The 16,020-nt window shown below is 36.4% G+C and overlaps 1 protein-coding gene across 5 annotated transcripts in view; it reads right to left on the bottom strand.

Moving 5' to 3' along the window:
* Nucleotides 1–1,846: 1,846 nt before the first annotated feature.
* ADGRB3 (adhesion G protein-coupled receptor B3) overlaps nt 1,847–16,020 on the bottom strand; it is a 478,609-nt gene continuing 464,435 nt past the window's right edge. For 3 of the 5 annotated variants that reach the window (XM_074895819.1, XM_074895820.1, XM_074895822.1), the window contains 3 exons: nt 12,179–12,214; nt 4,575–4,679; nt 1,847–2,642 (listed from right to left, as the gene is read on the bottom strand). In XM_074895819.1, the coding sequence (XP_074751920.1) occupies nt 2,454–2,642; nt 4,575–4,679; nt 12,179–12,214 (330 nt within the window). In that variant the 3' untranslated portion in view covers nt 1,847–2,453. Of the gene's footprint in view, nt 2,643–3,784; nt 3,813–4,574; nt 4,680–12,178; nt 12,215–16,020 lie in introns of all 5 variants that reach the window. The other 2 variants (XM_074895823.1, XM_074895821.1) reach the window with 2 other exon arrangements.

The raw sequence follows: 16,020 nt of genomic DNA, 5'->3' as shown, positions 1-16,020 counted from the left end.
AAATACACTGAGTTTCAGCATGTTCTTAATATTACTAAATATGAAATACATAGGAAAATCAAAATTTCTGTGCAGGGCAGCACAAGCACAAAGAGTCACGGAACATTGCTGCTCATACATCTCTGGCTGCTGTGTGGTACATAAACACCCAGGCTAATGCTAAACCTGACTCAACTGGGTTATTAATAACAGCACAACTGGGTCAGCAGTGTATTCAGTGTAGACCAATTTATCTTGTTTCCTGGGTAAGTCTGCAGCCTACCCTAAGCTTTCTGCAGTTGTAACTAGACTGCCATTAAAAAGGAATTATGCGGTATAAAGCTTATGCAAATAATCTTTGCACTATAGTTATTGAAATACCAAGGTGATCTAAATTTGTATATGTTTAGATCGATCAAGGAGGAATCTAAAGTTTATACCTGGATTCAGTGGCCTAAGATTCTTGATTTGGTCTCAAAATTTAGAAATTTTGAAAAACCTTCTCTGCTTGAGACATATCTATTATACTGGATGAAATCCTTAAAATATGTGCAGTTTCTATTATATATCTAAAGGGAAAATAAACCCTTTTTAAGTTAGAACTTGATATAAAATAAGAGAGTTTTCTGGTACACTATCTGATCTGAGGTGTGATGTTAGTAGGCTGTATAGCCAGCCTTGCCAGCTGCCTCCTTCTGTATCAGCCTCTTGATAAAAGGCGAGTTCTGATTGATTGATTGATTGATGTATTGCAATATTGAGTATTGCATCATCTAACTTCTAGGCACCTACACCAGTTAATGGACTTGATACCAGTTTGGTAGCTAATTATTTTGTGCTGAAGCATTAATTAGAGAAGTCTACATTCTTCATGAGATGCTCACTCGAAGTAGGCAAAGTCAGGCTCCTTTTCATGACTTAAGTACTTTGCTGTGGCCTGGAGAAAGTATTTTCTAACTGAAACACTTTCCTGAAGGTTGGTTCTAAGTAATTTTCTCTCAGCAGGTGAATGATATTCTCCTCCTACCACTGCTCTGGGTTAAGATCTTGCTGCCAAGCCTCTATTCTAGTCTTCTTTTCTTCCTAAGCAGATTTGTGGTCGTGTTTCCTTCCTCTCTAAGAGCTCTTCAGCTAGTAGGCTGCAGCATATTCAATTCTGTACAGCAGATACTAAAATAGTTCTTGGAAACATTTTTCTAGAAACATGGCACCTGAAGATTTGAGATATCTGCCTCTTCCCGCCACCCTGCCCCCCCCAGTTATGCTGTAGATGAGGAGAGATTTTGAAGATCTGCTTTTGGTTGTAAGCAGAGAAAGGGGGATTTAGTCTCTCTATTCCTAATTTTTTAACTGTATTTTCTACATAAATCATGCTCTGCTCTTGATTTATAATATGAAACACACTTTTTTTTTTCTTTTTTTGTCTAAAATACTTCAGAATTTTTTATCTTTAAAGTCTTTCCTGTTGTTATACAGCAACAAGACCATGCACAAGAAGTAATGATTCTCAATTAAAATTTTCTTTGGGTGCTGTGCATTGAAATTTAACATTTTCCATTATTCGTCTTTCTACAATAAGACAAACATTTTTATAAAACAGAATAATTGTAATAGTATTCTGACAAGTCCAATTTATATGGTACATTGTCACAAAAGAATACCTAAGAAAAAGCAGAATGGCTATACAAGCCTGCTAATATGCTTTAGAAACTCTTTGAAGGAGCTAGAACAACATGCTATTAAAACTCCAAATACATATTCGATATGCGTGTTTTTAAAGAAAACTTTATAAATATCCAAATTTAAGATAAACAAATACAGAATAAAAAGCACTAAGAAACTGATATGTAGACAAAGGTTTATTTACACCATACAACATTTTAAATATTTTATACACAGCTGCAGCAGAGAAAGCTACTCTGAGCTTTCTAGAGAAAACTGCAATAATAAAGATGTGAAATATATTATTCATATAAAAGTGAGATTATTACTTTATTGCATTTAAAGCAATGAAGAATGTAGCTCAACAGACATTCATTTAATGACAAAAACTTTGCTTTTATATTATAAAGTAAAAAGTGTAGTAATGGCCAAACAGACTGTTATAAACTTTAAAAACTGCATAAATATATACATTGTGCTTCATGGTGAAGTTTTTTGAAAACTAAACCAAATGAAGCTGTTACAACATGAATCGTTGCTTGAGGTTTATCTATAAAGATTACCTTACAAATCCATTCCACGGGTACTTACAACACACGATGGTAAGAATTGTACACCTGGTTCTCCACTAGCTGCACTAGTGGGAATATACTGTACGAAAAAAACCACTGACATTTGGCACAGGAAGAGCCTGACGTAAAGTAGTCACAACGTTCAGACAGGAGTGTCAGGATTCCCAAAGTCTCTTTATTGTCAGTGCAATGAATTATTTTTGTTTTGTTTTTGTTTTGTTCAGTTTGTTTTCCTTTTTGTTAAACTTCTGTTTGAAAGTCACCTTCTTGCACATCTAAAGGCAAGTTCAGACACTTCTCCCATTCTGCTGGTCTGAGTTCTAAAGCATCTTTTGCCTCTGTGTCTAATACATTTATTGTTGTATAGTGTTGGTAGTCGCCTGTGGTTTTGAAACTGTCCCATGGAGCCTTGCTCGGTGCTGAGTTCTCCTGAAGACCAAAGAAAGAAGAATTAAAACCAAGGATGAAATATTGTGTTTTCAATTTATAAGGCTGATCACTAACGTGCTCTCATGAGACACAGAAGCCAGAGAGGGGAAATGACTTTGCAGGGAGCCAGGCTGGCGGGTGTTCAGCACCGTTGCGACTCTTTCTCTGTGAACAATCAACACTTTGGCAGGCTCCTCACCTGAGCTGCCGGCTAAGCCCTTTCTTTCACAAGAACCAATGTATGTGAGGAATGGCCGAGTGATCCAGTACCAATAGCCATCTCTGTAACAGCGGTTGTGTAGAAAAGTGAGAGAAGAGAAGGTAATTGAGAATAGCTTGCTGCCTGAAATATGGAGTGGTTTGTAACAGAGATTGCCAGCTGGATTTTAAATTGGGGCAGGTGCATGACAGAACCATGGAAACCTAGTCCTTGAAAATGCTGAGAGCTACCTTGTTTTACAGGCTGATGAGCTCATGTATACTAGGTTTAACATGCTGAAAGCTGCTTATTTTGCACTGAATTATTTTATTTTTTAATGCTAAGTTTTATAGTGTAAAAGACCAATTTAATTAGTGATTCTGCTGTAACACATTGGGTGGGACTTAGGTGCCAAAACACTAAGATTTTTGCACCATTACAGATGCCTTTGGATTTTCTGCCTGATCTCCAACTATCTCTCATGAGAGGTGTAGGTCTCCCTTGAGACTTGTGTCATCATTGCCTGTACCATGATGTAGACTAAGATACCTGAGGCTGTCTAAAATAGCCTGAGATGCCTATATTTAGGTACCTGGATCACTCTCTGACTGTCTTACAGATAGACCATTTCTCGAGGCAGCTTTTATTAGCAGACCTTTCAAAGACATAACACTGATGTGAAACGGAGTAAACACAACTCTTCCACTGAGATTCCTTTTGAGATTTTGAATTAATTCAAGCTTTACATGGACAGCAAATCTCAAATAGGGGGGTGAATGAAAACTTAAATGTCAGCAAAGCTCAGAAGAGGGAGTGAGTGACAACTGGGTGCAAAATAACACATATCACAGCTAAAGGTTCATCAAAGAATCAGGGCCAAATTTCTGCTGGATTAAGATGATGTAAATGATGTAAATCCATTGGCCTCATATCTGCTTAATACCTCTTCTTCATGTCTGTGAGCAGCTCTTCTGAAAAAGTTATAAATACAATGATTCTAGCTCAGTTCCATTAAATACACAATTTTCACATTATGAAATTATATATAAAATTATTACTAATCATAATATTACTGCTAACAAATATGTCACACTAAATTAGCTGTTTTAATTAGGCAGAATCAACGATTTCCTTGCTCTAATTATCAGATGTAGTCAGGGTGTTATGCATGTGTGTATGAGTGTGTGTGTACAAATTTGAATTATGATGATAGCAGAGTCAACTCAGGATGATTTAATTTTTGCTTTTCCCGTGGTAAATATTTATAAAGCTATTATGGAAAAGACACGGCATTACAGTAACCCTGTATGTTTTCTGGACCATCTCATGTATAGGTGAATCTAACTGGACTTGTTTGTACTAACTAATTTAATATCTGCTTGTCTAGCTAGAGGAAAAGCCCTATTGGCCAAATTACATTAGTGAGCTGCTTTCTCTGTATAAAGTCCTTTAGACTTGGGACACACATACAGATTTGAAATCTGTTCCCTACAGTTCAATTACCTGTCATCTATAATGATGTCAGTGAGTTAGTTATGGTCTAGCTGAAAAACCTAATGAGTCTCGTTACAGGTTAGATTATTGAAAATATCTTTTGTTCTAATTTCTGAGCTATCTAAAGGTAGCACAGAGTAAGGTCTTCTCAGGAAATAACACTGAATTCAAAGGACTCTTGTTTCATTGTTGTTGTTAAGGATCCATCATATTTTAAATATCTAAGAAGGAAAACTTACCATACTGCCTGATTTTGGTACATCCCGAAATCTGTCCAGTGTCTGAAATTTCTGATTTAACTCTTGAAACAATTCCATGTGCCTCTTTCTTGTATGCATGACCTTCTGCAAAATGGAGCATAATTGCTTGCATTTATAATTGAATCTGGGCTTTTTTAAGAGAAGCATTATTTTCCCCAACATAATAAAGTAAATTGAATTTGGTAGGGCCATCTTTTCCCTATAGACTTGACCAGTGGAAGTGAATTGCACTGAGCCTTCTCTCTGCTGTGTTTAATGTTCTTCCTGTGTACAAGAGACTGTTTGTACCCCACATTTATTGAGTTGCTGAAGTTAAGGGACACTGTTTTTGTGCTAACCTAAAAGTGTTTTGAGAATGATGGTAGTTTCTCAGAAGGATACTTCTCTTGCACATTAGGAATGTTTTCTAGAATTTCTGTTTTCATCATGGATGATAATATTTTAATTTCTATAGGAATGCAACAGCAGTTTGAAATCATCCCTATCGGAATAATTTTTTGAGAACACTGAACTCAGAAATCTTGGTCCAAAATGGAAAAGCCCCAAATGTTATGTTGTTGTTTTGGTTTTTTTTGTGGTTTTTTTTTGTTGTTTTTTTGTTTTGTTTTGTTTTTTTAATTAGACATCTCTTGTCATTCAGATCATCATAAAATAAAGTTGAAAAGGCATTCATATTAAGAAAAGTAGGCACTATTTTTCAATTTTACTTGCTTTCTTATGTCATGGACTGGGCAATTGGAAACCAGTCCTCCTCTAGCCCATGCACAGGGCACTCTTCCACAAAAACTAATTATATGACTCCTGTGCAAGAGTTGGGGATCCCAAACAGCCCCCACAGTTGGAGAAAACCCCTGGCCATGTATTTGTCTTGGCAGCTACATGGAGAATAAAGCCTGTTTTGAAGCCTAGACTGTCAAGGCTACCATCTGCATTGTTTCCAAACAAGCTCACACTGAGTTATGGATTCAGACCAGCCTCTGGAGCAAAGCTGAAGGCTGCTTTATTGTTCTACCAGTCTCATGGTTCTGTGGTCTGGGTGGACAGGGGACAGGAGGGACCAAGGATGCTTCACCTCAGTCCAACAGCAGATGGGCTCAGCTTGGCTTTTCTTAAACTTTTATAACTGCTTGAACTTGAGTTACAGCCAGGGCAGCATCAATAATGATGACAGAAAAGGTGCAGAACACCAGCCTCAGTGCATATCCACTAATTTTCAAGCCTGATTTTCCCTGAGATTGTACATGACAAACCCTGCAAACTTGTGTACACAGTGCCTGAGTGTGACCCTTCCCAGCAAGACCGCTTCTGGCAAGTCTGGATTAGTACCTTTTAAACTGGAGTGGGAGTAGCTGACCCTCAAATAATGCTTTACCAATACTAATTTTAACTTTATCTTTCTTTTTCATTCTGTGTTTATAAATTTCATGAAATATGGCTTCTATCTTGGCCATGCATTTCTACTGCCATGCTGTAATAACCATATTATCCTTAATAAAGCTACACCGTAACTTAAGAATCACAGAATCATAGAATGGTTTGGGTTGGAAGGGACCTTAAAGATCACCTAGATCCAGCCCCCCTGCCATGGGCAGGGACACCTCCCACTAGCCCAGGTTGCTCAAAGCCCCGTCCAGCCTGGCCTTGAACACTGCCAGGGAGGGGGCAGCCACAGCTTCTCTGGGAAACCTGTGCCAGTGCCTCACCACCCTCACAGTGAAGAATTTCTTCCTTATGTCTAATCTAAATCTACCCTCTTTCAATTTAAAACTGCTACCCCTGGTCCTATCACTACATATACTTGTACACTTCTGGGAACAGGAAATTGGCAACATCATTCATAAAAGAGACATGAGATACAGCAAACAATTAAAGACCTATTAATGTGAGTTTTGGGTGAATAAGGGAAACAATTTTGCAAGATTTGGTGAGGAACTTGCAAAATGTAAGCTGATCTAAATTTATGAGGGAAGTTTCACTTAAGTGACTTCCTAGGGATTCTTTTAGGCTATTGCTGTTATGGTAGACAGGGATATGTAGCAAATTTCACATATACAGAATTTAAAAAAGAAAGGTTCTACCTCATAGATTATTATTGGCTGAAATAAGGAGACATGCTGAAGGGAATAAAACAAATTTGGTGGGTTAAAATACTGGTTCTAAAAGCAGGAAATAGCATATGACTGTGAAATAAGTATCTCCAGTCGGAAACTTTTTAATAGAAGGTTAGGAATATACTGAATGTTACTTTCTGATATTTTTTTGAATTGTGTACCCAAGAATTCATTAAATAGCAAATATGAATAATGTAAATGTCTTACTCAGTTCATTACATTATTCCTGAGGAGAAGCAGGTGGGAGGAGAAATTAAACACTTGCAGTGGAAACTCTTCCAGAAAAAAGGCTTTACATTTTTTTCTTAATAGCAGAATGACTGGTATGCACATCTACCTATGGATCTTTTGGTTGCTTTGTGTTTTTCTGGCTTCCATTCCATAATTCCTACCCACTGACACCCGCCCCTCCCCACTGCTTATAAAGAACAATCTGAACTGAAAGTGCAGTAATTTAAATTTTCAACTTTAACTTTTCTAAACTTCTTTTAAATTCCTTGTTAGAAAGCATCATATTACCTCCTTTCTAAAAAATGCGGTCTGTTGGGTAACTCTTTCTCTTTTATGAGAAAATAACTCAGAGTATTTGTAGGCGTTTAATCTGTCTTCTCTATTAAATGGGAAATATGGAAAATGCAGCTTTATCAATCTCAGAAATACACAATTTTTGTCAATACAAAGCTGGAGATCTTGACCAATATATACTAGGATGATTGTAGTAGCATCAGGACCTGAACAGGATGGAAAAGCAGCTTCTCATGCTACCCTTTAAAAGCACATTTTCTTTAGGTGCAGCTGGGGATTTTCCCATTAATGCCACATTCCCTCTAGAAGCACCTGAGTTAGCCACATTTTCCTGTGGTCTTTCCTGCAGGCTCTGTAACTCCTGTGCCTCAAACCCTAAAGGGGGTCAGACTGAACTGAAACCCCTTCTACATTTCTACTTGCACTCACAAGTAACATCACGTGTGTTTTGAACGAACTAAGCCTTAGCTGAGCATCTACTCTCAGAAGAGGATTCAGTGGCTATCATCAAGATGAGAAGCACTTCAAACATAACTCTGTACCCAGGTCCCTTTTTTATTTATGACAGGTTTGTAGATGAGTTCAAGCACAAACATTTTCATGAAGGTTTGTGGTCAATCTTATGAACAACAGTAATAATAATAATAATAATAATAATAATGTAATTCAATTTGTCTTGGAGAATTTCTATATTGTCACAGGTAAAAATGTACTCTCTCAAATATTGTATGAAATAGCTAAGTGAAAAGAACAGATGGGGGAGTGCCTTCCCAGCCTTATAATAGAAACATGCTGTGTTTTCAAGATGTTACAGGTATGATCAGCTGCCAAACGTAGGAATGGGAAAGGATTTTTCCCTGCAGGCATATTTTTTTCACCTTTGTCTTTGAGACATGTCTTCAGGTTAGTAAGAGAATGATTTTAAACTTTTGTGTGAGTTTATAATGTTATAATGAATAGCTATGGCAGAAGAAATTCCAGAAGAATGCAGCTCCAGCAATTAAGGATCACTTTAGTAGTATTGCTGGGGAGACTCTCCTGCTCTGTGGAAAGAAGACATTTCGGTATTCACACTTGTCCTGCATATCTTTCCTCTCCCTGATGGGTAGAAGCTCAAAAAGAGCCAGCGATCACTTGAATCCTGGGGAGCAGGGTAGTAAGACACTTTTCTGAATTATTTGACATAAATGTTATTACCAGCATAGATCCATTGAATGCCTCATAGAAAGGGGGGAGTGGGGTGGATGACTGGGGAAATTCAGCAGTCAGACCCTCTCATAGAATTAAAAGCTAATTGTGATCTTGAATCTTAAAATGCATGTCAATAATACTGTTTAACTCTTCTGTATGTTTTTTATAAGTGTCAGTGCACACCTATTATAAAGTCCTCCTGGGAATTTCCACAACATCTGTATTTCTGTTCAACATAATTAGAATGAATTTTATTTGATCTGACAGCTAAGTATTACTGCTGAACCTTCATGAAAGAGCTACTTGTCCAGCTTTAGGGAAAAACAGAACATAATGACTGGGATTGGGGGGCTCTTAGCTGCGGTCACCATAGTCAGCAGCAGCAAGGATCTAAAATGTCCAGACTTATGAATTTTGGTCATGTTTTGGATACTGGACTGCATGAATGAGTCTAAACTAATCCTTGGTAATAGCAAGATAAGAGCGGTAAAGCTGTTGCATGTTGACTGTTGATTTTATCAAAATTCAAATTTCAAATAAATTACTCAGTGTTTTGCAAAATCTAATAGTGGAGAGTATATTATTTGGCAGCAATACTTTCTGTCTACAGACTAAACCCAGTATGTTACAGTCTGTCTTTTTTTTTTTTTTTTTTTTTTTTCTACATAAAGGCATAATCTAAGAATGTAAAGGGAAACTATTTAAAAAGGGAAAACAAGATACCACCTAGACTCCTCTCTAAGATCTATGGTAAGGGCTGGCCAAATAGGATGCCATCATTTTCTCTCTCCCTTTCTTTTAACTGTAGACATAAGCCTTCTGTAACACTACCCCGCAGTCACAGGACTTTTACTATTTGTAGCCCATTGCAAAGGCTCTTGAAGATACACCTGTATTTCTACATATATTGGAGATAACTGGGACAGAGAGTATTTTATGGCATTGAGTAAAGTCATGATTTGCCTGTGTTCACACTATATAGCAGCTGTATTTGAGTTTCAGCTGTGGTCCTCAGGAAAAAAAAATAAATTATTTGTGTGTTTCTTTGTTTTTATTTAAATTTGTCTATATTGAGGCAAGTGTTGCATTGCAGCCCACTAGCACAGTCTTTCTTTTTTTTTTTTTTTAACCAGTGAAACTGTGACTCTACTGTAGTAAGTCAAACCTGTCCAAGACCATTCTCTGACACCATCTAGCATGGAATGTTCTCCATGAATGCTACAAAATTGTTTTAGTCTTCAAAATAAGAAGTCTACAACCAATTGCCTATTGCGAATGGTACCTAGGTTGCACTGGTTCCCTAAGGACATTTCAGGAACTGTTTGGAGAGACAAGGGTGATCCAGACTAAAATAGTAAAGGTCATTCTAAAAATTCATCCATATAAAAACTGTTGTTTTGGAAGCCAGGAATATTCCCCCAACTGCCTTTAGTTAGACAGGCATAGCCTGAGGATTTGTCTTGTATGATACAGATAGACATGTGTGAGAGGTTGAGGGTGTAGAGACTGCTGGAAAAGTGTTAAAAGAAAAAGTATAGAGAGTGCCAAGCTTGTCACAGTCTTGTCCATACTGTGTATTTAGCATGTGTTGCCCTCAGAACCACATCCATAGCATTTGTTATCCTCAGGACTGTGGAAGGATGTTGTCTCAGAGAGGACCAGCTGGCACTGGTCACAGACAAAGCAGAGAAAGTGTTAAACATTTAAGTGGTATGGCCAATCACTCCAGCTGGACCGCACCTCTGGGCTCTGTTCTCGTTTGAAGTGAAGCTGCTTTGAAGTACCAAAAGGGCAGTGCTTTGGCCACACAACACTATCTCAATTCCCTTCATCACTATGCTTTGCTGAGCGAAGGAATCTGAGTGGCTATTTGAACATTTTATGGCTTATTTTGCTTTACCTCAGACAGACAGCCACGCTATGTGTGAGGACACAGGAAAGCCTACAGGCTTAATCACAGGAACCATAAAACAGGGAGGTGAGATGTGGTTAGTTTGAGTCAGTACTTTGAAAACACAGCAGCAACTGGCACAGCATCACTGTCACTCTCACTTCCTCAGCAGTGAATCCTAATGGCCCCATCCTTCCCTCTTTACAAACAAATATATTTTCCTGCATTATAATCATATTTCTAAAAATATTAGGTCATGGAGCAATTATGCTACAAATAAGACAAGAAAAAGGTGTAAGCATCTTAAATACACTATGTGAGTCAAAAGAAGATATGTGATGGGAGGACTGATTCTTGAGAGCAGAATGTGTACAGCATTGTCAGTGTTTATTTGGTGTTGGATTTTGCTCTCCTGAGTGATAGGAAGAATGTTTTAGTATCTGTTGCCACCAGGAATGTTCTCATCATGAACAGCATGATATTCCTACCTTTCAATAAAAACCATTAAAATTCAGAATTCTTTATATCACTATAATTATAAAGCTTTTGTTCATACTGCTTTCATTTCATTTTAGACTTGCTTGCTCATCAGAATTTTGTTATTGATTCATGGCTTTTTTTTTCCTTTCTATGCATTGTTCCTAAAGCATATTTAGGATAAGCTTTTAATTTTATTTTCCTTAAACTTACTGTGTGAATCTTTGTCTGGTGGATTATTTGAGACATTAAATGACTGCTTAAGGTCACTATACTCTCCGGGTGAAAATGACGTAGGAGATTAAGGCATGATGTTAAACTACCAAGAAACCACAGTCAGACACAAAAGGTCAGTATTTCAGCAAAAGCAGGTCGCAACAGCAAAATTCTCTCCCTGCAAGGTTTCTATGACCACTGTTGTAGTTGCATTTTGCTAGTTCTGTCTCTTTCTTCTCTAGGGACTCGAATCTGAAAGTACATGTGCTGTGCTTATTGGCCAAATAATAATCAAAAATGCTTTTCTTTGCATATGCAAACAGTGAGGGTGATTTATAGCTATATTTGATATATACTGATCACTGGATGTTAAAGTTTAGCTTGAGATCTGTAGGTTCCATGTAACTATTACAATTGTTCAACTTGCATGAACCTATGCAAAAACTCCAAATCCATAAATTCTTAACTTTCCCTTGAAAACCAACTCCTGTATGGCTTCTGGTAGAGAATAGAGAAAAATCTCTCAGATAAACAAAACTTTAAGAGACCTAACCATACTGACTGAGATAGAACAAAATGGTCATTAGCTAGCACAACCAAACCTTCTTATTCAATGTGAATATTCAACCTGAAGAACCTTACATGAACTTGATTTTTTAGATAGCATGTGATCCGTAAGCTTTTGCAACTGCAGCACTTTGTCATCAAAATTTTGACACATTCATAATCACTATTTGGATGTGAAACTCGTATGTCAGTAAATCAGTACTGAATAAAGAGAGATAGAAAAAATGATTGACAATCTCCTGAAGAAAGCAACCTTCTGCAACACCATGGCCTGTCCTACAGAAGTGACACACTTTTTCAATAGATAGCCAGCAAAATAAAAAAAAAAAAAAAAGAAAAACAGATGAAAATGAAGAGGCAGAGAATTTAAAAACTGAAACCATGATGGTTAATATTGCAATATGACAGTTTGAGCTCAGAATATTTTACAAACAAGTTGCACCAAAGTAGTTTTAATGAATTGCTCACCATGTTCTGTACAGTACCAATTGAACAACCCTATGACATCTCCTATGTCAGAAGACTAAAATCTGCTAAAATGAACACTTCACATTTACTTTTAGGAAAATACTTTTAATAATCAGGAATAATTCAGTAAAACTTACTTCAAAGTCAAGGTCCGAATAACGTGATTTTCTTCTCTATTAAGCAGTAAAAAAGAAAGAAAAAAGAGGTTTCATTAACAAGGGGACTATTCACCAAATCATATTAATGAGTCTAAATAACATTCTTGTTTTTCTATCATATATATATTAGGAATTCTGTGAGAGGTTGTAGATTTTTATCTTGATAATTTAAGATTAATGCATGACTTTGAATACAGTTTTTTTAGACCAGTATCATATTCTTTTATCTGAAATAAACCAGACTGCATTTCACCAGGATGCATAATGTGCATGTTACTTGCATGCAATTGAACCTGCTGGTGTGTAAAATGTAACTATTTCTGTACTTTCTGTGGTATTTGCAAATTATCGTTATGTTTATCCTTTTTACACAGCTATCTATGATTTAGGTTTGTATAGGTATACAGAAATTCTTCCTTTCCTACATCAGGCTTACATTGGTACAACTCCATTGATTTTAATGGAATAAATGATAGCAAAATCAAGCCGAAGCCATCTATACTTTCCATAGCTTCCACTTGTTTTTTTTGCAATGAAAATCTGGATGGAGAAAGCAATGATTTTGTTTTACACTTATGACAAATCTGATTCAAAGCATCTGATATAAAGCAAGAATGATTTACTAGTGAAATAATCACTTGTATACAGTGCAACAGAATATGATTATTTAGACATATCACAAATAATTTAGCACATAATTTTTTACAGAGTCTAAAAGAAACCAATTATAAAGTCAAATTATATTAGAAAGAAGCAGAAATATTATAAGGAAGAGATAAAAATATCTTTTTTCTTCTAAGGTTGGAAATTGGATGGCTTGCAATAGACTAAAGAGATGTAGAAACAGTGGCTGGAAGAGCTGAAAAGAGTTCAAAGAACATGTGAATGGAAAGAAAAGATACATTCTCCTTCAGGAAGGAGAGTTAAAGGAAAGGAAAAGTACCCCAAGGAAACAAAAAGGCTTGGTGCTACAATTTAACCCTAATTTTTGTGTTAGGATAGGATGGCTTTAAGTTATGGTAAATGAACCTTTTCAGATTGCTCCTACTTTCTGCAGTGAGATACAAATCAAACCCATTAACTCAAGATGAATAATGTTACTATCTTCATTAGACTTTGATTCTACTTGGTTTAACAAACACACAGGTTTTAGCTGTTTTGTTTTCTTGCAATCAAAATAAATAATTTTACAACTCTTTCAGTTGTAGAAAGTGGAAAATGTTTGGTCTCTGAGCCCTTGATAATACTACTTTGTGACATATTGTCTAGTTTTGTAGTAAAATTTTGATACTCCAATCCACAGTAATATGAAGAAGAGCACTATAGCACTTTTGACACACTGATGTCTAAAGAGCTGGGAGGCCGTATGACAGAACAGTCTATAAAACAATTCAACCAACCAACAACAAGGTTTGGAGAAGCTATCTTTAATCAGCTAAGCTTGATTTAACCTAGCACATTTAAAAGAGAGTATTTAAAAATAAATTAAATAATTCTGCAAAAATAAGTAGCATGAAAACACGAAAACAGCAAAGGTCCTGGAGGCAAAAATAATACGAGGATATTATACCCAAATTCTTAAAGTAGCTAAGTTCTTACTTCTCACTCATATTAAGGGGACTATGGTACAAGTGTATCTTGACACAGGCTTTCATCATTCCACAGTAAACCAGCACCTGAAGAAATCTATGGATCTCTAATGAGGAAGGACCTTTTTAAGGTGCCATTGGAGCACATCTACCACTATGAAGGCTCAGTGGCTACAAAAGAAGAAACTTGTACAGCAGATAAGTGAAGTTTACAGGAGAAGCTTTGAAAAGCTATTTTGAAGCTACAGTTCAGTAATAAACCTGGTATCATTGAACTATCTGACTGAGAATCCTAAGTGGAAACTGAGAATCCTAAGTGGAAACATGGAAAATTTAGGAAGAAATGTGTAGTTTGCTAGATACTCTTATTTATAAAACTGGAGCATTTGTATTTTGCCTTAAGTCTGCTTGATCACACTGAAAATATTCTTGGCATAGCTGGATTATTAGGCTTTGTAGCCTATCACTGTTTACATGGTAAAAAGACATATCTAACAGACTGCAGCATATTTAACTGTGTTGTCAGAAAGTGTTAACTATTGCAATTTTGCTGATAGATTACACAAGTTATGACCAAACAGGTCATGCCACAGGTTTATCTCAGTGAGTATATTTGTAGGGCTCAACAAGAACCTGTCACAAACACATTTATTTTAAACTTACACAGAACATCTGTTCTGTGCTTGTTCTTCACTTTTTTCCATGGCTGCATACAATGAAATACAGCACAAGTGCTGTCAAAGCCTGTTCTCCTCAAACATAAAAGTATGTAACTGCCACAGGTCTGTAAATTTCTGAAAAACAAAGGATGCTGGTTATGAATGTGATCCTGCATCACTGAAAGTCATCTGCAATATTGTCACTGACACCACTAGGTACACAGTCAGGTCCTCCGGGCTATTAGATCATTGCCTTGAAATGACTGTAGTGTTATTTTTTGAGAGAGAAACATATTCAGAAGCATGAAGTCACTGGGAATCTTGATTTATGAGGATGGAAGTTTCCCTTCAGTCCCAAATGGAAGTGATCATTTTTCTCCTAGTTTCTGTATGATATACAACAAGCTTAAAACATGCAAATCAACACTTTAATTGTTATTATATATATATATATATTTTTTTTTTTTCCTTAAATGCAGTTTACTTGTGTCTCTTTTGGCTGATAAAAATGTGGTTTCCCACACATACCTAAATGCTTTCAGAAATCAACCATCTGGCTCATTCTATAATTTAAATTAATGAAAGCTAGCAGCTGAGTGGAGTAAGGGGAAAAAAAAAGTCTCTTGCATCAAATGAGTTGCTGAACTGGTTACACCACTATGTTTCTTTTCAAAAAGCTGTTTCTTTTACCCACCTGCAGAACAGAATTATTTTATCCAGCATAAAAATTAGACTAGAAGCTGATGTTTTTTTCAAGGATCAGTTGCAGATCGATTTGATTATTAATGTCAGTAGAACATAAATAACAAGTAACTGTAAGAGATAATATCAAATGTTTTCCCTCTTTAGTATTTTGTATTTGGCCAGGTTCTGCAGTGATGCTGCAGGAATGATGCTTCAGAAATGACACAAGGGCAAGTATAAAGTGATATTTCTGCTGCTGTACCCTCCCTAGTTCTTCAGTGGTTTAGGAATTTCCTTGGGAGGAGCTTACTCTGTTGAGCTTAATAACACTTTTTTACATTATTCCATTAATCTAATCATGTTTTATAATAATTCTTAATTTTGACATCAAATGTGCTGAGGTAGTAAATTCCACAACTTAAATATGCATAGCGTGACAAAGAAAGTAATTTTGTTTATCCCTTTGCCATTTAATTTGATGCTCCTATTTTTTATATTATAGGGAATATGAATAATCATTCCTTATTCACTATTCACTCATCTGTCTTCCAAGCTGATGAGCTTTAATGCTGAAGACCTGCAAGGGTAACTAATAAAGGGACTTCCTAAAAAGCTGAAGACACATGAAATTATTTAGCATCAGGGAGTTAACTGGAATAATTCTGAAGAAGCTCAGGGGTATTGGTAAGTAGTGAACTGCAATCCATGCGCAATTACAAACGCTACAAAAAAAAGGTCAAGTCTCCATTTAAACAGGTAAGGATCTGAATAGCCTTTTCTCAACAACTCCAGTGAGTTGTATTAGTGTTCTAAACTGGCAGAAGTCAAATCAGGCCTGTAAACTGGGGAAATTTCAGATGACCGCAGCAAAAAGTACTTTAAAAGAGTT

This window comes from Athene noctua, chromosome 1 (genome assembly GCF_965140245.1).
Source record: "Athene noctua chromosome 1, bAthNoc1.hap1.1, whole genome shotgun sequence".
In the NCBI taxonomy this organism is placed as follows: domain Eukaryota; kingdom Metazoa; phylum Chordata; class Aves; order Strigiformes; family Strigidae; genus Athene; species Athene noctua.
Note: the sequence above shows the minus strand (reverse complement) of the source record. Positions and strands in the feature narration are given on the sequence as shown.